This window comes from Artemia franciscana, chromosome 12, assembly GCF_032884065.1.
Source record: "Artemia franciscana chromosome 12, ASM3288406v1, whole genome shotgun sequence".
NCBI lineage: Eukaryota > Metazoa > Arthropoda > Branchiopoda > Anostraca > Artemiidae > Artemia > Artemia franciscana.
In genome coordinates, this window is record NC_088874.1 from 453,684 (window position 1) to 479,098 (window position 25,415).

General features: G+C 34.9%; 1 protein-coding gene and 1 long non-coding RNA gene across 4 annotated transcripts in view; one reads left to right on the top strand and one right to left on the bottom strand.

Moving 5' to 3' along the window:
- The window catches only part of LOC136033551 (ankyrin-3-like), a 127,054-nt gene extending 112,952 nt beyond the window's left edge, over positions 1 to 14,102 (top strand). For all 3 annotated transcript variants that reach the window (XM_065714300.1, XM_065714297.1, XM_065714299.1), the window contains one exon: positions 10,971 to 14,102. In XM_065714300.1, the coding sequence (XP_065570372.1) occupies positions 10,971 to 12,338 (1,368 nt within the window). In that variant the 3' untranslated portion in view covers positions 12,339 to 14,102. The remainder of the gene's footprint in view (positions 1 to 10,970) is intronic.
- Positions 14,103 to 14,817: 715 nt separating this feature from the next.
- The window catches only part of LOC136033553 (uncharacterized), a 41,315-nt gene continuing 30,717 nt past the window's right edge, over positions 14,818 to 25,415 (bottom strand). The window contains exons 3-4 of the long non-coding RNA XR_010618940.1: positions 23,232 to 23,434; positions 14,818 to 15,231 (exon numbers count right to left, since the gene is read on the bottom strand). This is a non-coding gene — a long non-coding RNA (uncharacterized LOC136033553). The remainder of the gene's footprint in view (positions 15,232 to 23,231; positions 23,435 to 25,415) is intronic.

Genomic DNA, 25,415 nt, shown 5'->3' on the forward strand with positions numbered 1-25,415 from the left:
TTTTTTTTTCGATTTGATGATTAGCGGATATGCTCAATTTTTTGTTCAGTTCCTCATACGCCTTTAATTAAGTTTACAGTTAACAAGTTGCTTTAATTACAAATTACTTGTGCAGGATAAAAAAAGGCTAAAAGGATAAAGAAAAACAAGATCTTATCATACTAGACAATTCATCGTGAAATAAATCTAATGCACTCTTGATTAAGTTTTGTAACTCCTGTTCCTATCTCAATGAAATAATAAAATCTTGATCGACGTCAAATATTGTTTAAAATTTGGAGAAAGAATGGAGATGTTCGGTATCCGAATTGACTTGGTCCATTTCGTGTTATTCTAAATTCTAGTGTCACATTAACTGATTAACCCTTTATTTTGTGTCACAGGTATATTTTGTCACATTAACTGATTAAACCTTTATTTTGTATCACAGTTATATTTTTTGTAAAATAAAGATTAATTCTTTTAAATGACTAACTAAATAATGACATTTGGATATAAACACTTTTTTGGAAAGCGATTTGACTAAACAAAAATTAAAATTGTGTTTAAACACACTTTCTAATCAAACGTCAAAATATTATGTGTATTCCTCCTACTCGATGGTTGGTTGATTTAATTAAAATCAATATATCTTGTTTTTGTTTGTTTTTTTGGAAATAGCCTATTTGGCCTGTGAGGGGCTCATATATGGCTATAGCTATTATGAGAGTATCATGGTCAAAATTTTTGAAAGCGAGCTTAAGGTGCTCCCATGATCAAATCAACATGTACAGAAATCTTCAACTTTTAAATCTTTATTATGGTCAAAAAAGAAAAGATGTAGTAATCAGTACTTTATATTCAGTTCACTACTCGAATTAATTCCTACCTTTTACTGTAAAGAATAAGTAGGAATATTTGTAACAAATTTAGTGCCAATATTTACACGACTGCTGTAGATCTTTAATTTATTTTCTGTAATTGGCATGCTGGATTTGCATTCCCATGCCCTCTGGGGCAGGAGTTTGGGTCCTTGTGTTGCTGATTATGTGGTTTGGGAGAGGGGTCATCGGGGTGGCTTTGAAAGCTCAGACATCGTCAACAAGGGGGCTATTTAAGCCCCCGCAGAAACCTGAGGAAAAGCACGGAAGGGCTGGATTATTTCCCCTAACTAAGCATAGCACTTCCAGCCGAGGGCAGATAATCGGAAGATCAATATCTGTGCCGCTAAGCTTTTTAAAAGCTTAAGTCTGTCTCTTATTTTCTCTGTGAAAGGTATATCTTGAACTGGACCTCAGATATTGAACATTGACCTAAAATGTATGGGGAGTAGCTAAAGCAAAAGCTTGGAATAGTTTGTTAAAGTAGGAATATTCCCAATTGTATCAAGCACAGGCAGCGTATCAATGTAGTATAAGTCGTCATTTACCAAACAATAGAAACAATAAAGACAAATAATTCAGAGGCAACAACCCAACACAAGGGGTCATCAGGAGAATACACTTGCCTATAGGGTTTCGCCACATTAAATTCTCTACCCAGTCGAGTGTTGTGGCTACCACAGAATATCCATGGCATCCCCGTGTCAGGTATCACCCCCAAAATACATGCCTGTGAAAAAAAAAACAGCAAATGTAAAACAACCAAGTAACACCAAAATAAGCTTATCCTGTTAATATATCCCTCTTTTTAGCATAGGAAAACTAAATATGATAAATTTTACCAAATCACAAATATTAACACATTGCAAAAAACCTGAATGAACTGAACAATTATAGAATTCATCTTTACCATGTGGCTATTTTTTTTTAAAAAAAATCCGCTCTATTAGAAACACAATTCCAAATAAATGGCGCTGCATCATCATTTCTCGAACCTCTGAAATTAGTTGAAAATTTCTTTAAGTATTTCCAGATAATTCTTTTGATATTTATTTAAAAGTTCGTCATAATGAAAACTAAATTTTTTAAATTGCCAAGTTAATTTATTTACAGAAAAACCTCTTGATATCATTTTTTGGCTTAATATTTTACATCTATTTTTAAAATCAATATAATTACTACAAATCCTTGCATAACGAAGTAACTCTGAGAAAAACGCCGAATATGTGATATTTGAGTGTATATTACTTTCAGGGAATGGGAAACTAATCACTTCAAAATCAAAATCATCCGTTTTATTATACATTTTAAAACTTAATTTATTATTATTACAAATATTAATATTTAAATCTAAGAAATGATCTTCATGACCAGCGCCACTAGCTTCAAGAGTAAGCTGTGATGGATATATATTTTTAGAAATATCAATGAAATCTTTACAATTTAAGACCAAAATATCATCTAAATATATATTATTATTTGACAAAACATGTTTGAAATTATTTGGATTATTCTTATCCATCATATATTTATATTCTGGTTGACCTAAAAACAGGTCAGCTATAGATGGGCTGGCATTCCCCCCCCTCATGGGAATTTCCACGATTTGCTTTTACAAATCACCACCAAATCTTATATAAGTATTGTATAAAACAAATTCTAATAACTCAAAAATCATATCCAAGCTGTAACATCTCAAGTTAACTGTAGTATTAAAGCAATTTGTCCATATAGCTTTTTCATTATAAGTGTCTATTTTTAAGAACCTATTACTAGATAAGAGGAAAGATTTCTTTATAACAGTTTTTAAATTATCTAACACTACATTAAGTGATAAATTAGTATAGATTGTCGCAAAATCGAAAGACTCAATTCTTTTAGCTGAAACCATTGTTAAAGAATCTATCACCTGCAGTGATTTATTAACACTCCAATATGGATTAAAATTCGAAAATTTTTTAATACCAGAACAATAGGTTTTAAGTTTATTTACAATTTCCTTTAAAATTAAAGAGAGGTCAGTAGCACCAATGCGGGTTGGACATTTAGCTGCTCCAGCAATAAATCGCGGTTTAGGGGGATTCTTATGAAATTTTACTGTCCAATATAGGAAAGGGAACTTTTTATCTGCGTCATCTATTTTAATATTAAAATTGTTTAAAAGTATTTCTTCAGTCTTTTCAATTAAATTCTCATCCTCTAAATTTACCTTTTCGTAAACATTAGTTGTGCATAACTTCCTTTTAAAGATATCACAATACAGCTTCTGACAAATTATGGCAAAATTATTATTAGCTTTATCCACTGGCACAATTACAAATTCATTTTGTAGATTAGCAATTGCTTGTTTAATCTTCGCATTATAAACTAATGATTTAGTGTTACTATTTTTTAAGTTAGAATATATTTTATTTCTTATTCTACTAATAATTAAATTCTTCCAACTTTGAAAACTCTTTATTTTTATTCTCTTTCTTACACCACTTATCAATAAATAAATTAAAATCATTTTCCAAGCCATCAAGAACACTCGATGGTTTCAGATGATGAGAAAGACGGAAATTAGCCCCTTTATTCAATATAATTTGAAGATCATCTTGCTTTATTATTGACAAGTCCCCTGTTATAACATGTTTGTAAGTAGGATTTACAAATGTGCCAAGTTGCTTACAATGACAAACCGGTTTCCAATTTATATCACTGTATAATCTTTTAAGTATTAAATTATAATTAAAAATAATTTGCCCAATAGTTTTTGAAAATTTATAAGTTAAAACTGGACTATCATTATGATTCAAATTACTAGGAAGGGTCTGTTTCATGCCGCCGATTTAAAATTTCTGGTAAATTAATATCTTCAATCTGCTTACAAGTAAAGTTAATAGGTAAATATAATCTGTTATCATTATTACCAATCTTATCAAACTTTTTCTTTTGAAATAAATTTCGTTTTGGTTAGAATCCAAATTGTATCACATATTACTTTAAAATTTTATTAAAGATCTGTATTATTCTTGACAATCCAGAAAAGTTTGATTAAATTCCTCTTGGATAAATTATTTAGACATTTTATTACAGAAATCATACCCCTAGATTCAAGTAGCTGGCATAGATCTATAGAAAGCATATGTAAATCCAATTCATTTTTTCTATTATTTTTCCTATGTCCTCTCGATCGTTTTTTACGTTTAGTAGGACAAGTAAAAGAAGGATGGTCCATAAAACCATCGATACATTTAACAACAACCTGAGACATGTCACCATATTTTGCTACACGATCATTTAGCCCAAAAGGATAAGTTGTACCAAGAGTATGGATCCAGAAATCCTCCCGTTTACTTAGTCTATTATTCTTCTCTTCTTTATTTAAATTTTCTAACTCTAAATTTTCTAAAATTGTGACAGTTATATCTGATATGGAACATTTACCATTATTACAATGTTGAACTAGATAGTTATTAGTTTTTTCATTATTAACTGTTGTCTTGTGTCCAGAAAATCTTTTATATATATTATTAGTTGTTTCCCCCACATATTGTAGGCAGCATTTATTACATTCTAATAGGTAAATTACATTGGTGTTCTACAATTAACATTACCACGTAACTTGCATGCAAAATTTTTATTATACAATGTTCTCTTAACTAAAGTCCGTGGGATAAAATGATCTTTGCAAAGAAAACAACGAGTCTTATACTTACTAACTTTCAAAAAATCGTTCCGAGTTCCGAGGCTAATATTTGTGTTTTGTTGCATTAAAAGTTACTAAAAATAAATCCAAAACAAACCAACATCCAAATCAAAATCCAACAATCAAAGTCCAAAAAACATGCCAAGGTCAATAGGTCAATAAATACATAAACAAAAACATGAAAGAACATGAAATTTGCACAAGTGCCACCTCACCAATAATTAACAATATCAGGTTAAAAACCTGATATTGTAATCAGGGTAAGGTCTACCCTGACCAGGGTAAAGGTCTGTCGGGGAGAAAACTAAAAAATTTTCTCCACCAGCACTGGATCCAACCTGGAATAATATTATGAAAAGAGAAATCACCAATACAACAGCACAAACACAAAAAAAGAGAGACAGAAGGAGAAAAGGAAGACTGTTTTCCTAAATTAGTGATTAATATAGACAAGCACTTGAATGGGGCCTTTACCCTACTCATCCATACAATCAAATAGGTCAAACAGCATAGCCATACACAATCAACCATGAAGAATAATCCATGGACAGGCAGTCATGTCGTCAATAAGTATAAGTCGTCATTTACCAAACAATAAAGACAAATAATCCAGAGGCAAAAACCCAACACAAGGGCTCATCAGGAGAATACACTTGCCTATAGGGTTTCGCCACATTAAATTCTCTACCCAGTCAAGTGTTGTGGCTACCACAGAATATCCATGGCATCCCCGTGTCAGGTATCACCCCCAAAATTCATGCCTAGGAAAAAAAAGCAAAAAAAAACAGCAAATGCAAAACAACCAAGTAACACCAAAATAAGTTTATCCTGTTAATATATCCCTCTTTTTAACAACAATAGGTAAACTAAATATGATAAATTTTACCAAATCACAAATATTAACACATTGCAAAAAACCTGAATGAACTAAACAATTACAGAATTCATCTTTACCATGTGGCTATTTTTTTAAAATAATCCATGGTATATATACATATATATATATATATATATGTGTATATATATATGTATATATATATATATATATATATATATATATATATATATATATATATATATATATATATATATATATATATATATATATATATATATATATATATATATATATATATATATATATGCCCATATATATATATATACCTTGACATGCCCATGTTCCGGCCCCAAATTAATAGAATAAATCAGTTTTTTTGTTTTGTTGCATAATAAAGGTATGTAATTTTTCCATCAACATAATCTTTAACTTTTCACCTGGTATTCTAATATGTTGTAAGTTGCCTTATTATGAATTATTTCCTTTTTAACTGCACAATTATGTAAATGTGGATATATTCTTCAATGAATAGCTTTTTTTATAAGTTTTCTCATGAACTTTACAGGAACTTTAAAATGTGTAAATCTAAACCATCCCTTTTAGATATAATTCAAACTTTATATAGTTCAAACTATTTCTTTTTTACCTTTTTTTTCTCAATATCAAGATATACTGAAACAGAATTTCGAGGCTTTTTACAAACGACATTTTCAACTTCTGTTTTAATTCTTAGTATCTTTAAAAGATATGCAACTTTGAAAAGATAAGCTTTGATAAATTATCAGCTTTTGAATAGATATTTTGAGCCTGACACAGAGTTTTCAAGTATTTTTAATCCTTTATCTATAAAAAGTTTGCTTCAAAAATCTGGGAGATGAGTAAGTTGTTAGATAGAAACTAGTAGTTCTAGTAGAGTGTTTTTTGTTAAAACAACTAAATAACAAGCTTCTTTTACAGGTAGCTTCAGTGCTATTGGAAAGCGGAGCCGCTGTAACTGCAACAACTCAAGAAGGATTTACTCCTCTCCATTTAGCATCCCAGTGCGGTAATTTGAAAGTGGCTCAGCTATTAATCCAAAAGAATGCTCCAGTTGATGCAGTAGGAAAGGTAAAGGCGAAAAAACAAAAAAAAACTAATATTTTTATTGTTGCTACTGCTACTAATAATAACTTACTGCAACATCAAGCCGCCTGAGGCAAACACAGCAGCGCCCCTTGCTCCTCCATCCTAACTCATTCAAAGACTCCATCTTTAGACCCTCCAGGAAGTTCCAATTTACCTCAAATCTTTTCTTACGACATTCTTCATCCCAAACTAAGGACAACTTAATTTTCGTTTAGCCCTAGCCGGTTGACCAAAAAGGACAATCTTTGGTAATCTGTCATTCTTTATTCGCAGAAATTGTCCTAGTGATCTCAAAACGGTCCTTCGGCAGTTTCTCTGGAAAATCTCTTGCAATTTCTCCTTTGTCTTTTGAAGTGCCCATGCTTCAGAACCATACTTGACCACCGTCATCGCTTTAGCGTCCAATATTCTAATCCTGGTTTGCAGCCATATCTTCCTATTTTTCTCACTTTTTTAAACCTGAAAAATACCCTGGGTCTTGGCTATTCTACTTTTAACATCTTTACCGCACCCACCGTCTTTACCCAGGTAATTACAGTTACCCGCTTCATCGATCATCTCGTTGCCCGACGTCATCTCTTCACCTTCACTTATTCCTAATCTTGGCGATTTAGTCTTCTTAACATTAATTTCAAAACCCATTAGTGCACCTTCTGCTCTCAAAACCTCTAATAATTCATTTATTTTGCTGACATTTTCATCTAGGATCTTTAAATCATCAGCAAAATCTAAGTTCAGGAGAGTTCTACTTCTCCATTGGATTCTGTGTTTTCCCATTGCCCTTGCTGTGCTCCTTAGGTCAAAGTCCATTAAAATGATCCCAGCGTTCGGACTCGCCTATAAATTCCTATATTCTAATGCACTCCTATAAAATGCCTATATTTTGGCTAAAATCCTATTATTCCTATATTTTCGGCTGAAGAGCACTAAGAAAATTGCTCATGATTTGCAATTTTCACTTCTCTTAAAGTAAGCCAAGATGTGCTTTTCTTTTTGCTTTTGACTTGTAGACTCTTCTGTCTTTCGCTGTAGATCGATAATTAATTACAACTGTTGAGCTGTTTGAACTTAACTAATGTTTTTTATTGGGCTTAGTAAGCTGCTTCTGCCTCGGCTATGCTGTTGTGTTGACTTAGTAGCCTATGTTTTGTTTTTTGTCATGTTGGGCCTGCCCGAAATGAGCAAAGATCAGTATACAGGCTGGCAGTATCTGCTTAATGACACTGGAGTTCTTGTGACTTATGCTTTCCCTGCTGGAACGCTATTTGAAAAGCTGATGCGAATACGGCCCAGTTTTGGACATATCCATATTTTTTTTTTTTATGGTCTTTTAATCTTGGGATGCTATTTTACCGGTGATGCTTGTTAATTAAGTATGGGGCCTACCAAATTTAATAGTTCATGGCTTGCTAAGACGGATTGCAGCGGTAGAAAGATTGGCGGATGGTGTAAGACTGGGAACGACCAGTACTCGTTCTTTTACAAACTCTGCTTGAAAAATTTTGGTTGCACAGCTAGGGTTGTTCAGGGGTAAACCAACATGTGCGATCTGCAGAACACAAAGCCGTATTTACTGCTTAACTACATCCACTATAGCTTAAACTGAATGGACAATCTCGAGTTGATGAAACAACCAAGGATAAACCGTTAGTTGGTACAAACATGTTTTGTGAGCGTGATGCCGCTTATAAAGCTGAGTTAATATGGGCACTTCAGACGGCACAGAGTTCCATGTCTGCTAACTCTTCATACCATATTATCGCAGCCTTCCATGCGATGTTCCCCGGTATGATCTCCGACGAAATGCCCCTATGTGCGAAGAAACTCATGTATCTTGATGGACCTTGGAAGTGATGGACCAAACGTCAACAAAAGCGTTTGAAACAATTTCAATGCCAAAAAAAGTGATGGGAAAGGAAATGTTGAATATTGGTACTTGAAACATCCATATAATCCATAACGCTTTTTTGAAAAGTCTGCAGGTGTTCGGAGAAGAAAGTTCTGACTTTGTTATTCTTGTACATTCATTTTTTGACGGCCGGCCTTCACGTTGTGAAGACTATTGAAAGTGCCAAAAGAAAGTAAGAGTGTCAGAGAACGCTTTCACATAGCCTGTCTTAAGCCACTTGCTAACGATCAGACGTGCCCTTGCTAGAATCATGCAGCGGTTGCTGCCAATCTTAGAGTACCTCCTAAATTTCATGCAGAGAGAGAAAAAACTGAAGAAACTTCGGCCCACTCCCAAAGTTCTGAAGATTGTGGCTTATATCAGAACTGCCACGATGAAGGCCTAACTCGAGTTTGTCCTAGCCTCAGCAGAACTGTTGATAAGTTTCACCCAACTGTTCCAGAAAGAAGAGCCTCTCATTCATGTTCTGAACTCAGAGATCAAAAGACTAGTTGTGACGCTTTGCATACGGGTCTTTACTCCAGATTTCGTGACCAAGCTTGAAAATTTCTCACCAGTTTCAGTTTCAGAAAATGTGGAACGAGCTTTCCATGAGAAAGCAACACTGAAACACAAGGCCATTTTCTATGTCAATGTGCGAAAACATTTTATTGTGGGCATTTGCCATATTTTGAACAAATGTCCTCCGGAAAAGGATGGTTTTCTAGAGGCTTTATGCTTTTTGAGTCCAATCAACGTGAAGGATTTGAGAAGCATTGCAGACATAGCGACTGTGGCACGCGAGATAGCGATTAGAGCAAGCTCAAACGTTGCCCAGGCTGATTGGTTGCTTTTGCGAACGGAAACTGGACCCCGTGAGGACACTATTCGAATCGATCATTTTTGGAGCCATTACTTTGGACTGGTGAATGAACGCGGGGACAGCAAGTACATGGAACTTAACAAGCTTATCAAAGCGATGCTGACGTTTTCGCCTGGCAGCGCAGATGTTGAGCGGGGGCTCTCGCGTTCTGGTAGGATTCTCGGTGAAGAATGGGCATTAATGTCTGAACGCGTTCTGGATGCGAGACTCATAGTATATGACACGTTGAGACTTTATGGAGGAAAACCGGAACGGTTTGTTATTACAAAAGAACTGTTGAATCTTGCACGTTCTGCACGGTCTCGGTATCAACAATGTCTGCATGAAAAGAAAAAAGAAGGGCTATCCGAGAAGGAGAAATGAGCTTTTGAAGAGGAAAACAAGTGGAAGTTGCAGGAGGTCCACGACAAAAACAGAGAAATAGAAGACCTGGAAAGCGGAAAGAATAACTTAGAACATCAGAGAAAAGAGAACAGTAGCAGATACTCTACTTCAAGAAATGACCGATAGAATGAAGAAGGCTGCCGGGTTCAAGAGTTTCATAGACATTGCCCTAGCTGTTTCTTTGCTTGAAGGAGCTGTGAAGTCCAGAACAAGTGAAAGAGAGCAGATGGTGGAATCTGCGAGAATAGAGCATTCTATTGCAAAGACAAAAACTGACCTCATATCGAAGTTGATGCCCAAGAAGCAGCAAGAGTGATTCCAGGCTTTTTACCTGTATCAGTCAATCGTTGGCACAGTATGTGTATCTGATTTTAAAAAAAATGCAGAAACTCGGGAAAGGACGAATTTACATGACCAGGCGTCCTACGCCATCTACCACCGATCTGATCCCGAAGACTTCCGAATCCTATATTTGGGCTCGGGAAATCCTATATAAATTAGACAGAGCCTATAATTTGAAACGAACCAACCTGTCTGAACCCTGTGATCCATATAAATGGGGAGAGGACGCGACCCTGCTTAACCCCAGATTTAATACGAAACCAGCTCCAGCATCATTTTCTATTTCAACTGCAGCAATGTTATTCTCTTGCATTGCATTAATTGTATTAATCTATTTATATGGTATACCATAAAAGGATATAACCTTCGATAAAGTTCTTCAGCCTGCTGATTCAAACTCTTGATCATAACCTATGAAACTGAGGACTAAAGGGATTTGGTGACTCTTGCACTTCCCAATTATTAATCGATTCATTCTCTCCCCTTCCTAAAATTACACTGTTCTTCTCTTAAATCTTTATGTACAATATCCCAAGTCTAACACACAATAGATGATATAAGGATGTACTAATGCAAGGTATAATATCTGTAAAACAACTAGTTCAATTTAACTGCCTCAATTTACGTACTGCAGTTATATTTTTTGTTAGTTAAGGACCAATTAATCCAATATGGTCACGCTTCAACCATTCATCAATAACTACTTTATTCATGAAAACTACTCCAAGATACATTACTGATTTTTCTCCTACGTCACTACACCACCCAATTGATCTTCTTTCATCCTCGAGTTCTCTCCGTCTCTCTCTCTCTCTCTCTCTCTCTCTCTCTCTCTCTCTCTCTCTCTCTCTCTCTCTCTCTCTCTCTCTCTCGTGATTAACTTGGCTCGTATCTTGAGCATTATCTTTTGAGTTAAAATGCTCATTTAGAACGTCTAACATTGTTCTTTTCCTTTCTAGGAACAGGAAACGCCTCTTCACATTGCTGCGAGGCTTGGAAATGTCGATATTGTTCGGCTTCTTCTTCAGCACGGTGCAAGTGTGGATGAACCTTCCAAAAACCTCTATACTGCTCTTCACATAGCGGCTGAAGAGGGTCATTATCAGGTAGCTTTAGTGCTATTGAGACACGGAGCAGCTGTAACTGGAAGATCTCAGGAAGGACATACTCCTTATTATTTAGCATGCGGACACAGTCATTTCCGTTTGGCTTGCTTCTTAAAAGAAAATGAACGGGAAATTCCTATTCACATTGCTGCGAGGCATGGATACGTCGAAATTGTTGAGTTTCTTCTTAAGCTCGGTACAAGTGTGGATGAAACTTCCAAAGACCTCTATACTGCTCTTCACGTAGCGGCTGAAATGGGTCATGATGAGGTAGCTAAAATGCTATTGGAACGCGGAGCAGCTGTAACTGCAACAACTCAAGAAGGATTTACTCCTCTCCATTTAGCATCCATAGCATCCACGTCCGGTAATTTCAATGTGGCTGAGCTCTTAGTCCAAAAGAATGCTCCAGTTAATGCAGTAGGAAAGGAACAGGAAACTCCTCTTCACAATGCTGCGAGGATTGGAAACGACCGTATTGTTAGGCTTCTTCTTCAGAAGGGTGCAAGTGTGGATGCACCTTCCAAAGACCTCTATACTGCTCTTCACATAGCGGCTGAAATGGGTCATGATGAGGTAGCTAAAATGCTATTGCAACGCGGAGCAGCTGTAACTGCAACAACTCAAGAAGGATTTACTCCTCTCCATTTAGCATCCCAGTCCGGTAATTTCAATGTGGCTGAGCTCTTAGTCCGAGAGAATGCTCCAGTTAATGCAGTAGGAAAGGAACAGGAAACTCCTCTTCACAATGCTGCGAGGATTGGAAACAACCGTATTGTTTCGCTTCTTCTTCAGAACCGTGCACGTGTGGATGCACCTTCCAAAGACCTCTATACTGCTCTTCACGTAGCGGCTGAAATGGGTCATGATGAGGTAGCTTCAATACTATTGCAACACGGAGCAGCTGTAACTGCAACAACTCAAGAAGGATTTACTCCTCTCGATTTAGCATCCAAGTACGGTAATTTGAAAGTGGCTCAGCTATTATTCAAAAAGAATGCTCCAGTTGATGCAAAAGGAAAGGTTTCACAAAATGCAGCTGAGTCTGTGGAGGTTGAATGTTCTATATGCCAAGAAAAGTTGGATCTTGATATAAGACAACTTCCATGCAAGCATATTTTCCACAATAAGTGCATTGCTAATTGGATTAACAACTACTCAAATCCTACGTGTCCTTTGTGTCGAATGCCCGTCCATCTATATCACACTGCCCGGAAGTGATGGACTCTGCGAGGAAGTGATTCTACCTCCCTCGCTTGATATTAGAAAGTGGTAGAAGAATTTTTTTTATTAGTACTACCTTTTTATAGAAAGCGTTCATTTTTTTGTTTTGTTGTACGATCTTGTTCATAAATAAATATGTGTTAATTCATTTTCTAGCTTGGAAATGCTTGAACTAAAAAATCATATTGCTTAATGTGCAGTGCCACAAGACGGGCCATAATTCGCACTAGTCATTGTTTGCGGATTTATTCGGGTGCCTAAGGCTGTGTTCAAGGCTTAATTCATTTAGAATGTGTCTTATCAGCCATTGCTAATATAACCATGCCACTTTCTGCTTCTTCAAGTGGAAATAAAAAACAAAATATGGTTTGTGTTTATTTGACCGCTAATTTTCTGCCTTTTTTCAATCAAAATTATAGTTTCAGAAGTAGAAATTAATTTATAAGAATCGAAATTAATTTATTAGTTCAGAACTTATTCTCTAAGCTACTGTGTTTTTCTTAATCCTTGTGGGTTTTATTTCGAAAAACAAGAATATCCAACTAATTTACACTAAAAAAGCCCTTTTTTCCTAATAATAGATAAAAGGAATTTTTTGCTTACTTAGAAATGGTTTGTGCCAGGTCGATGAAACTTTCATGAACGGTTGTACAGACCAAATTAGGGCCTAGAAAGGTGTTTTTCTAGCGAAAACCTTGGTAAAAAAAAATAATTCGTAGTGATATAAAATAAAAAATTCTTAGACAAAACCATACTAAAGATCAGCCTTTCTACTTGTGAAACATGGGCTAAATTCAATGGTATCTATTTCATTATGTATAATATATATGAACACCGGGCTCTGGTGTTTTTGAGCTCGTGCCTCGAGCCCTTCCCTACTTGTCCGGCTGCAAAGATTTTACCTACTTGTCTGGCTGCTAAGAATTTAATAAATAAGGGAATTAGAGATATCTGTGACAGAATCTTGTCCCCAGGATTTCTGCAAAATTCTAAGTAGTTTTTTTTTCTAAAGCTGAGACATGAACTAACTTAATCTTGTAGGAGCTTTGTAAACAAACCCCAAAATTAAGGGAAAGCGCCTTAATTTATGCTGTTCGATTAATGGAAGTTTCAACCGCCACCACAGCTTTCTTAAACAGGAAAAAATTCCTCTTGTCTACTCTAATTGTTATTGTACTTAAAAAGCTTACCATTCCTTGCAGAAAATAATAACAAGCAAGGAACAAGCGGCTTTCTATGTGTATATTCAAAAGAAAGCAGTTTCTTTTTTGTATGTTTATAGTTGCTTTCGTCGTTTTTATCCTTTATATTTGTGTAATTTTGGGCCTGCTGTTGGAGAGGATTCGCTGAAAAAGCTCTGTAACTGTCATAAAGGGTTTATTTTTCATTATTATATTTGTGAAATGATAAACCGGTGGAAAGTTTCCAGAGGGGGAGTTTATGAAAACCCCAATCAGGTATGACCTTAATCTACGTGTATAGGTATAGCTATACTGAGTCACTGGGAGGGGGGGGGTCATTGGTCATAGCTGTCTTGGATATAATATACGGAATTTTCGGAAAGATATATGCCTAAATAATTCTTTAATAATTACGAAATAGTTAAATAAGAGGAAAACAATAAAGATATAAGTTTCATACAATAAGAAAGGGGTTTATAAGCCCTCTTTCTCCTGGCTGTGTCTATTTTGATATGAGTGTGTCTTTTCTTCATATGTTCGTTTTATATGTATATCTGAGCAATAAATCTCTTGTAACCGATGTTAACATGTTTCTTTTTCTTTAAGCTATGAAATATTTTTAAATAGGGTCATATTTATCTATGTTTGTCTTATATTTTACTATCAAAATAGGAAAGGTTGCAAACGTATGCTAAACTTTAAAATAAAATAAAAATAGTCTAAACTTGATTTTCAGTTTCAAAATTATTAAGGATGCATAGGGCTAAAGGGGGGGGGGGGTTGCCAATCATTGATTATTTTAAAGAACTGAAAACCAGAAATGACAATCTGAGATAACAGCCTTCCCCCTTCTCTCTCTCTCTCTCTCGATATTTTTTTCAGGTTAATGGAGGAAGGGTTTGATATTTGGTCAAATTAACTCTTCAATATGAAGACCCCATGGATAATATGTTCAGGTACACTTGCTGTAACTTGTTGCTTCCTGCAATTCCGCTAAAGCTGATGTTCTCCCTCGGAAGCTGCTCTTTGGTAAAAATAGGACATTTGGATTCGGAGCTATCAGTATGCCGTGCCAAATTTTAGTTCTGCTAGGTACCAAACAGTCAGAGCCTCATGCAATGAGAGGGATTCGGGGCCCATCCCCTTCCAGATCACAGGTCCTCCCCCCCCCCACCCGGGTAAAAATTACTACGTACGTGTCTGTAAAGAGTACAAGTCTGTAGTCTGAAGCGCTTGTAGCGCTAACTTCAAAACAAATTGCTTCCTTTTGAAACTAATTTAAAACGATTACTTAATTCTTTTTTATTTATTGTCTTTTATTTTTTCAAGACATTCGTCCATAAAAGTAGAAAAAAACATATATGAAACTGAAATATGTATATAATTCTAAAAAAAAAATATATAGCCTATATACAATGTCATCATGTCAAGTTCATGTTTTGCCGCTTTCTAGTATTCGAATTGGCAAACCTCACTCAAACTGACTCACATTACTGGCCCTGGATTGAGGGTGATGTTGTGGCACTAATACCGACTCTTAAATCGGTATCACTATTTGGTCCAAATATCCGAAGTCGTCCTTCTTTCACGTTTACCGCAGTAGCAAGTGTCTCGTGTATTCTCAGCTATCCAGGATAAGTATCTCCCAACACGAGTATAGACTCCTGGAAAACCAGCTCGGTCAAAACCTTGACCCCACGACACAACTCCTGAAAATTAATTTATTTTAGATGTCAAGGTGCTGCAATTAGGATATAAAAGCGCAGGGGACACAGTATTAGCTATGTTAAAGCGTCTTATATTAGCATGTAAATCTTGTATTTGAAGGGTTGGGCAGACCTATCCTTTTTTAGCTAGAAGTAGCTGTATTTTCTCAAACTGGGTGCGTATTACATCAGCCTTCGCACCAGGAATTTGTTAATATTAGCGGTTTATCCTTGTGGAGAGGCAAAAACCACAACTATCGGGACCTTTCTAGTGGGAAAAATATAAGAAAAAAAGAAGACATTTACTTATGTTGCTTACAGTTCTTGAACAGTGCCGGGACGCTGCAGAGAAAAAAAAACAGTTCTGGGAGATCTTCTTAAAACTTTGATAGTGCATTTTTATCAGAAAAGTTACATCGACAAATGTTTGAATAAAAAAAAAAAAGTTTTTTTTTAACTGAAAGTAAGGAGCGACATTAAAACGAACAGAGATTACTTCGCATATGAAAGGGGCTGCTTCCTCATCAACGTCCTGCTCTTTACGCTAAAGTTTTTTACTGTTTTAAAAAGTAAAGTTGAGAGAAAGAGCCAAACTTTAGCGTAAAGAGCAGGAAGTTGATGAGGAAGCAGCCCCTTTCATATACGAAGTAATCTCTGTTCGTTTTAAGTTTTAATGTCGCTCCTTACTTTCAGTTAAAAAGAACTTGTTTTTTTATTTAGTTTCTGAACGTTTTTGAATCAATGCATGTTTTGATTTTGGCTCTCCACAGAGGAATAATTAAAACAAAATTTTCATTTTTTTTTTTTTTTTTTTTTTTTTTTTTTTTTTTTTTTTTTTTTTTTTTTGGCTAAATGTCCTTCTCATAGTTTTGATCGAATGGTTTTGAGAAAAAAAAAGAGTGGGGGAGGAAGCCTAGTTGCCCTCCGATTATTTAACTTAAAATGAAACTTGAACTTTTAATTTTTTGCGAATGTTTTTGTTAGTAAAAGATACACGAACTTATAAATTAGCTTACGTAACAAACTTTTGCATTCTCATGTTTTTATTACATATATGAGGGGGTTCACCCCCTCATCAGTACCTCGCTCTTTACACTAAAGCTTAAATTTTTGTCCCAATTAATTAAGAATGACACCTGAATCACAAAAGCCATAGAATAAATAGTTGAAATTACTAGAAATACTTTAGCGGAAAGAGCCAAGTATTAGGAGGAGGTGAGCCCCTCATATGCGTAATAATTTCTGTTCGTTTTAAGTTTTAATGCTGCTCCTTACTTCCAGTTGAAAAAACTTTTTCATATTTATTTTTTCATTGTTTTTTTTTAATAATGCTAGAAAGTCCTGCGCTCCCTTCATGAACATTTTCTTCCCCATGACAAATTCCTCGATGGAAAGTTCCCCATACATATCCCCCTCTTCTCAACCCCTCCCCAAAACAAAAAATCCCCCTGAAAACGTCTGTACACTTCCTAATAACCATTACTATATCTAAGCACTGGTCAAAGTTTGTAACTTGTAGCCCCTCCCACGGGGACTGTGGGGGAGTAAGTGGTCCCCAAAGACATAGTTATAAGGTTTTTCGACTACGCTGAATAAAATGGCAATCTCAGAATTTTGATCCGTTGACTTTGGGAAAACAATTAGCATGGGAGGGGGCCTAGGCTCCAATTTTTTTGGTCACTTATTTCCGTTAGAATGAGCTCTCTCGCAACATTCTAGGACCACTGGATCGATACGATCACCCCTGAAAAAAAAACCAAATAAACACGCATCCGTGATCTGCCTTCTGGCAAAATAATACAAAATTCCACATTTTTGTAGATATTAGCATGAAACTTCTACAATAGGGTTCTCTGATACGCTAAATCTGATGGTGTGATTTTCTTTAAGATTCTATGACTTTTGGGGGGTGTTTCCTCCTATTTTCTAAAATAAGGCAAATTTTCTCAGGTTTGTAACTTTTGTTGGATATGACTAAACTTGATGAAAATTATATATTTAAAATCAGCATTAAAATGCGATTCTTTTGACGTAGTTATTGGTGTCAAAATTCCAGTTTTTAGAGCATCGGTTACTATTGAGCCGGGTCGCTCCTTACTACAGTTCGTTACCACGAACTGTTTGATTACAGTAGAATAAATTTTCGCTACACCGCTCGCAAACTACAAGGTATGCTAATTCCATTTTAAATCCCTGGTTCTCCCTAGATAAAGTTTTCAGATGCCAACAGAGTTATTTTCGAAAAGGTAAGGGATGGACAAATCTAATTTTTAACTTGCGTAGAATTAAAGACTGAAAAATGTTTAGATTTACAAGTAACACAAGCGACTAGTTTTATTGATTAGAGCCAACCTTTGATTCAGATGATGAGCAAGGGTTACCGAAATCTTTCCTCTGTAAGGTATTCCAGATAATTATAGGTATAAAACTAGTTAAATCAAACTATACAGTTACATTATGCTTATATCAAGTAAATAGTATGATCTACGAAATGAATAAAGATCAGATAACCTATGTGTCAAAGTTAGCTAATAGTTCTGGTGATTTTTTTGCGGAGGAGGGGATAAAAGCCTAAAGTAAAATCGTGGCACAAGATGGTGAAGAGAAAGTATTATCTGATTTATGCTCTGCAAACAAACCTGGAAAACTGTAAAACAATATCGAGGAGTTTAACTATGCCTATGCTAGTCATAATCAGCAAGATACGTGGCTTGGCTCATCGATAAAAACGTATTTGGCCAGTAGGAGGCGATGTCCAGGTTTACCAAGAGGTGTAAGTCTTCTATTAAACTTCGATTATCACTCGCCTTTGAGAAGTTTTCTAGGGGCGGGAAAATAGAGATCAGCGTAGCTAGATACGCATAGAAGCATGGGAGTTAAAGAAAGGAGATTTGCTAAATATTTTCAAAAAAAATCGTCTAGGATAGTTTTAAGAATAAAGCTTGCCAACGAAGTGCTCAAGGTGATTCTTTCTGAACGGAGTGGTTCTATCCCATCCAGTATACTTATGGTTAAAAGCAGTTTATGGATCTTGGACAGATCTCCAGGATGTGCAAAGGCTGTATACCTAGAATACAGCCTTATACTAAATACAGCCTCTACTAAATACTTTGCTAGATAAAAGTCAAAGCAACTAACTCCAAAATGAAGAATATATAATGAAGAATGTAGATAAAAGTCAAAGCAACTAATTCCAAAATGAAGAATGAAGAAAGTAGATCAAAGTCAAAGCAACTAATTCCAAAATGAAGATTATAGAATGAGAATGAAGAATGTAGATAAAAGTCAAAGCAACTGATTCCAAAATGAAGAATATAGAATGAAGAATGTAGATAAAAGTTAAAGCAACTAATTCCAAAATGAAGAATGGTTCTCCACCTTGTAAACGTCTTCAAGGGTTTATGTTCACCAGTTTAAGCTAACTTTAATTTTAAGTTGTGTGGATTTTTAACGTTTGCTAAATTACTAAGTACTTTTCCTTTAAACTTGCTCGAAAGGCTGTATTGTTTATGATTCTCTGCCATTATGTATCGCAATGCTCAAAACTTGTTCGTGCATAGAAAATTATCACAAGTGTCGAAGTTCCTAATTCATTTCGCTGCTTTGCTTTTTATCTGTCGTAGCTTAATGTCATCTAGATTTGATTTATGCTTTTATTTAGTCTAACTCTTTTCCTATGAAAAAATAATAACAGCATCTAGTTCATTGCTGACCCTCTACGAGGGTTAAAAGGTAATAGGGTAAGAAATTTATCTGAAAGGGAACTATCAACCCCTTTTCCTACATTTATAATAAGCTGAATGGCTACTCACCAGTACCCTCACTGGCTAAAGCCTAGACTTAAACCTTAAATTATCCCAGATTTTGGAAAAAAAAATTGGGTTATTTTGGAAAATATTGGGTTACAACATATTTACACGCTTTAAAGCTTTTTCTGCTCAACCTTTGTTACCTTGTTGGCATGGAATCTAAGAATTTTATTATTTTTTTTCATCCTTATTCTTCAAGTCGTGAAGGCGAGTAAAAGCTGTACTAAAGTTAAAAAAATAAATACAAATAGTCTCAAACTGTTTGAGATGCGATCAGTCAGTCGGGTACCAAAAACAATCTGAAGGTAATTTCTCTGGAAAACCTCTAGCAAATGCTCCTCTGTCTTCCAGAGCGCACAAACTTTAAAGCCATATTTGACCATTGTCATCTCTGTAGCTTCCGATACTCTATTCTTGGTTCGCAGGCTTATCTTCGTATTCTTCCAAAAAAATTTCAACTATGAAAAACACCCCGGGTCTTTGCTAATCTACTTTTAACATCGTCACTGCGCCCACCGTCTTTACTAATAATACTTCCTAGGTAAATGAAGCTGTTCAATTCATCAGCATTTTGGCTACCCAACATAACTTCTTCACCTTCACTTGTTCCCAGCCTTAGCGAAGAAGTCTTCTTAATATTTTTAACCTATTCTTGCACCATGAACTCTCAAAACCCCCAAAAATTCATTCATTCTGATAATTGTTTCATCTATAATTTTCAAATCATCAGCATAATCTAAGCCTATGAGAGTTTACTTCCCCAATTGAGTCCATGTTCTCTCATTGCCTTTTCTGTGATCCTAAGGATGAAATCCATCAAAATTTTTATCAACCCTGCTTAAGTCCTGATTTAATAGGAAAATGAGTTACTAACCTCATTTTCTACCATGCCACAGCAATAGTCTTATAACTTATTTTCAGACTAGTCCCTTTAGGCAGCAGACTCTTTTCAGTCAAAACGACATAATGTTAGGAAAACATTAAATTAAATAAAAATCAATGTCTATCATTTTTCAGTTATTAACGTATTTGCTTGTTAATAGCAGTGCAACTCATTGCTTAATTGTACAGCTTTTTTTGCGGTTAAAATTTCAATTACCGCAAGCGTCCTCGCCGACGGAACCAAATAAAAAAGTACAAATATTATAGGTACACATCTTATTGAACATGGAATCTTGAACATTGCAGGATTTTACGTTTCTTGTCGCTGCTTTCACTGTTGAATTCCATGGTCTGATCCCTATGGGACAGGAATATTTTCCCCTTCAGACCGCATAGAATTGCACAAAAATTGCCTACCACTCAATATGGCTTAATTTTATCATATTCGGTTTTTGTTTGTTCACCCCACATTATGCTATTTATGGGAAAGTAAGTTTGTCCCCTCTAGGATTTTTTGCCACTTGTCTATTATTGCTACCACACTCAAGAAGTCAAGTGATGTTAATTATAATGAAATATGCCAAATATAATGAAAAAATATAATACTTTGGCAACAAAATTATGGAAACTACAACAGATAATTATGTAAAGGAGGCCGCCCAGAACGAATTATATTAAATATCTAACCTAACTAACTCTATGCATTAAATATCTAATTAAAATATACCTGCATAGTAGTTTATCTCACAGGGACTAAACTAATTATCTCCGAATACCGACAGAGAAGCCAATTTTACTCAGATCAAGAGCTTGAGTGTGGTCACTATAACATACAAGTGCCGATTTTTCGAACTGGTGTCAAAATTTAATTTTCAATAAATATATCAAGTACATCTTTTACTTATCAATTATGTCAATTTTTCGATCTGCTGCATCATAATGCAAAGGTCCTTCACTATCACCCTGAAAATAAATTTCCTTATAAGTATGATTAATTAATGTGAGTCTCATTAGCATATACGCTGTCTTTATAGCTGTTCGTCACGGATTCCATTCAAACTTTTTTTTGCTCCATGCTAAGGTCGAGTACACATCCTTGACATATCAAATAGCCGATATGTGAACTTGACATTTGAAATAGGTAGTGCCCGTCTGCTGTTTAAAATAGAAAAATTAAGATTCTTAATTTTAAAGCATTTTTGAATGTCCCTGATTTGACGCTGACATGAATTATAGCCAAATTCCTGACAAAACTAGCAACAGACCTAATGCAAGAAAAGGAGTGGTGACAAAATCTAGAATCTGGGCACCGTTGAGACAGGAAAATGTCAATGACGCTGTATATATATATATATATATATATATATATATATATATATATATATATATATATATATATATATATATATATATATATGATCCGAGAATATAAGGAGTGATCGAAGGGCTACACAGACGCGGCGTCAAAGGTTCATTCTAACAGCAAGTTTACTAAATAGAGAGAAACGGGCCTTTGGCTTATTTTCTTTTTTTACTGATATTATGCGATGTGAGTCTACGTAAGTAAGGGTATAAGCCTATTAGGGGCTATTGAGAAAGAAACATGTTAAGAAAGCACAACTCTTACTTGACAATATGCAGAATGATTGCAGTTAATACATTTCGACTGCAGCTACACTATACTTTACCCCCAACGCCCCCCTAATGCACAAATATAGAGCCCAAATTGTATATTTCCCTTGCATGTTGCCATGTCACGGCGAATCGATTGGAAAACGATTTCTTATTTCAACCCCGTGCACCAGCAAATTAAATCAACTATGATGAGGTCAAGAAACGAAACATATTTATTATAGCTTACTATATGTGCTTTTTTTTAGCCGTCTTCACCAGCTTTTAGTCTCCTCCCTCACTTTTTAGATCTTCGACCTTTATAAATGTAGCCTGAGCTGCCTCTTTCTCCTCTCAACAGTTGCCAGCTCGGGCATTCAGTCCTTGCTAATATGGCCTGAGGTCACTCCCTCTGATCGCCATGGTTGACAGTTCAGGTCTTTGGCCCTCTGCATCTTTGTTGGCATATATCCAGTTCTCGATTTTTCCAGTTTTATAGTCAATTTTATTCTTATAGCGCCACAATTATTCGGTAAAATTCTCACGTTTTTAGCTTGAATAATTTAGCTACAAATTCTACGGAAACAAAGCCAGACAGACACATGACTTTATATGCATCTTTCAGGTTTTTGAGAGATAATATGACCTCCATGGTTATGCCATGAACATCTAAACGGAAAAGACAAACATGAGAATAAAGAGCCCCTATTTAAAAATAAAGAAGGCGTCCGCGTAGTCTGCGTATCGGCGTGGTATCGATAAAATTGCGAAAGTAAGGTTATTTTACGTAGAGGAAAATATTTAAAAAAAGGAAACATAAGATTGATGCGAACGTTAAATAAACTTAAACTTAGAATAAAAATTATTAGATTATAATTTTAATAAATAAATTAGTTTTATAAAAGCATATAAAATAATAAATAGAGTAAGAAGATAAGTAATAAATAAATACCAACTAATGAAACAGGTTAACGGAGCAAAACGAAAAAAATCGATATATAGTAAAAAAAAATTACATATGTTTAGTCACAATCAAGTCCCAATTAACAAAAACTAAATGAGAAGAAAACCTTAAAATAAGTTAAATAGCCTTTCAACATGCATAAAAAAAGACTAGAGAGAAGGATGGACAGAAGTGAAAATCTGTAAATAAAATGATTAATGGAGAACTGCAAGTTAACCCCTGTGTAACTTGCAATTCTACGACAAGTCCACAGCTGTAACTTGCATTCAGAGGACAAGATACTTATCATTGGTTTTATTAGTTTCAGGTATATGGATTCACTAAACCAGAATTATAATTGCCTAGATTCTTTCTTAGAAACTGATATAAACTTGTTTAAAATCAGGAAAATATTTTCTCATGTTTTTCGCATCTTTTCCATGGATTTTTCAAATCTAAAAAAATATGCGAAGTCAATTCATAAATGTTGTTTTCAATAGATGATTAGAAATGAATCTTGACTATTGAATAATAGAAGATTATCTTTTTAAGGTGAAACCTTAAAATCATAGGACAGCAGAAAAATAAAGTACAAAAACTTGCAAGCGGAACATAGACCTAAATAGAAGTTTATCTTAAGCTCGTAAAAAGGAAAAGAGAGAGAGGAAGGAGTTAAATTAAGTATCTGTTCATTTAATTCTTGTCAAATTGGCACAATAAAAACTGAACTATCTGAATGAAAGTAAGTAGTAACTTACTTGGCACGCGTCAAGCTTGCCATTGTCATAACCAGCGCACATCATGTTTTCTGTTATGGCCTTTGTTCCATATTTGGAGCTTTTGCAAGCTGAGTCCGAATAAATTGGAACGGCCAAATGACGAAGGACCGGTAAAATCGGGCCATTTTCGGACAGTCTTCCCCAGCCGATTACTGTTGCATTTTCATGGGTGTAACTTCTGTCTAAAGAAAATCCATAGAATTTAAAAAGGTACTTATCTGTTATAGCAACAACACTCAAGAAATGGAGTTAGTCTAATCCTAATGAAATATACCTAAGTAGAATGATTATAAAATAGTTTATGGAAAATACAACAGAGAATTATGGAAATCAGGTCACCCAGAACCTAATAAAACCAAAATCTAAACTAACCAAAATACGAACTAAAACATTTAATTTTTATATACCTACAATGCAGTGTATATACACACTCACGCTAAGCTCAAATAAACTACAGAAAGAAACCGCTTCTGTCTGACCCAACAACTTGAGTGTTGTTGTTATAACAGATTAAGACCTATTGAAAGTTCAATTTATTATTTATCGAAATTATGAGGAACTTGTAAGAGTTAAATCTTCTGATTTGACATGGAAAGACAGAGAATAAAACTACTATCGAACAGATATTGTAGAGTCTGTCAAATTCATTAAAAGCAGAAAATTTCAGAGCAAATTACGTAACTAATGTAATTAGTCTTTATTGTAACATGATTAAAACCGATATTTCTCTATAAGTAATATTTAATCAGCAATTTTTGTGTTGAGTCAGGTCAAAATGCAAATTGTACAATATAGACCTTGGTTAGCTTGCGAAGTCCTACCAGGTTAAGTGGGCTAATTGACTTTAAGCAGATAGGGCTGACTGGGATTGAATTTTTTCTATTTTGCCCTCTTGCAAGTTTTAAAGTAATTGGAAACACAAAATATGTAGCAAAAACGAAGCCAATTACTTCTGACAATAAAATAGGGTACAAAAGCTGAGGATCTAGACATCTGTGTTAAGAGCTCTTCCCTTTGGAAAAGTGCAAACAGTTAAAATTAACAACCAATATAAGAACAAAAATATTCGGAGACACTTCTGATGAATTCGAAATTAATCCGTTGGAAACAAGAAACAGTGAGCTCAAATTTGAAACAAAATAGCGACTTCTAAGAGTTACCTTGTAAGATTGCAGTTTCAAGTGTTAAAGAAATCCAGAAAAAGGTGTTCCCGAAATTGGAACACAACTTTAAAAATATAAAATGCCTAGATCATTGAGCTGCCTTTGCAAAATGTAATCACCCTACAAAACTGTAAACAAGGAGCATTTGTAAAGTGGTATCTAGAGATGTAAACAGACCATTAGATATTACCGTGATAGACGAAGAGGCATTTTACCTAACATGATTTCACAGCGGTTGTTATAAAAGTTGAAAGGAGATTCACACTCAACTCCTAAAGTGAAATAACCTGAACAGATTGTGACTTGGACTCTATTTTCTTTCAGCCTAAAGAAAACTGTCCCAAAGAACTTTTAAACACATTCTAAAAGTTAGTGCGATTTTGGGTTAACGACAAAACCTGACAGTGTTCTAGTATGTGCGTTATTTCTAATAATATTTTCTTGTCTCATTGTTTTGTTGTGCTGCGCGTGTTTTTCCATATTTAATTAATTAGATTGTTGTATTTTATTATGTGGCAAATTATTCAGACAGTTTCTAGGCTCGTGACGGTAGCCTATATTGTTTGTGTGACATATACAAAGTATTCATTCTTGGTAAGGGACAAATATTTTTCTTTACACTGTTCATTGCTCTACTATTAAATTAAATTAGAAAGAAAGTTTTTTCAAATGTAAGTAAGAAGCAACATTAATTCTTAAAACGAACAGAAGTTAATATATATATGAGAGGGATTGTCTCGTCCTCAATACCTCTCTCTTTACGCTAAAGCTTGACTTGTTGTTCCAATTATCTAAGAATTACTCCTGAAACACAAGAGCCATTTAATTAGAATAATAAGCTTTTTTAAAAGTTCTAAGAAAAAAATTACCATACAGAGTGCAGCATTGAGGAGGAGGCAATCCCTCTCAAAACGTAATAAATTTTGTTCGTTTTAATCTCTAGACAGCGGATAACGAATATTCTTGTCCAACAAAGAATTCTTGACGGTCGCTCAAAACT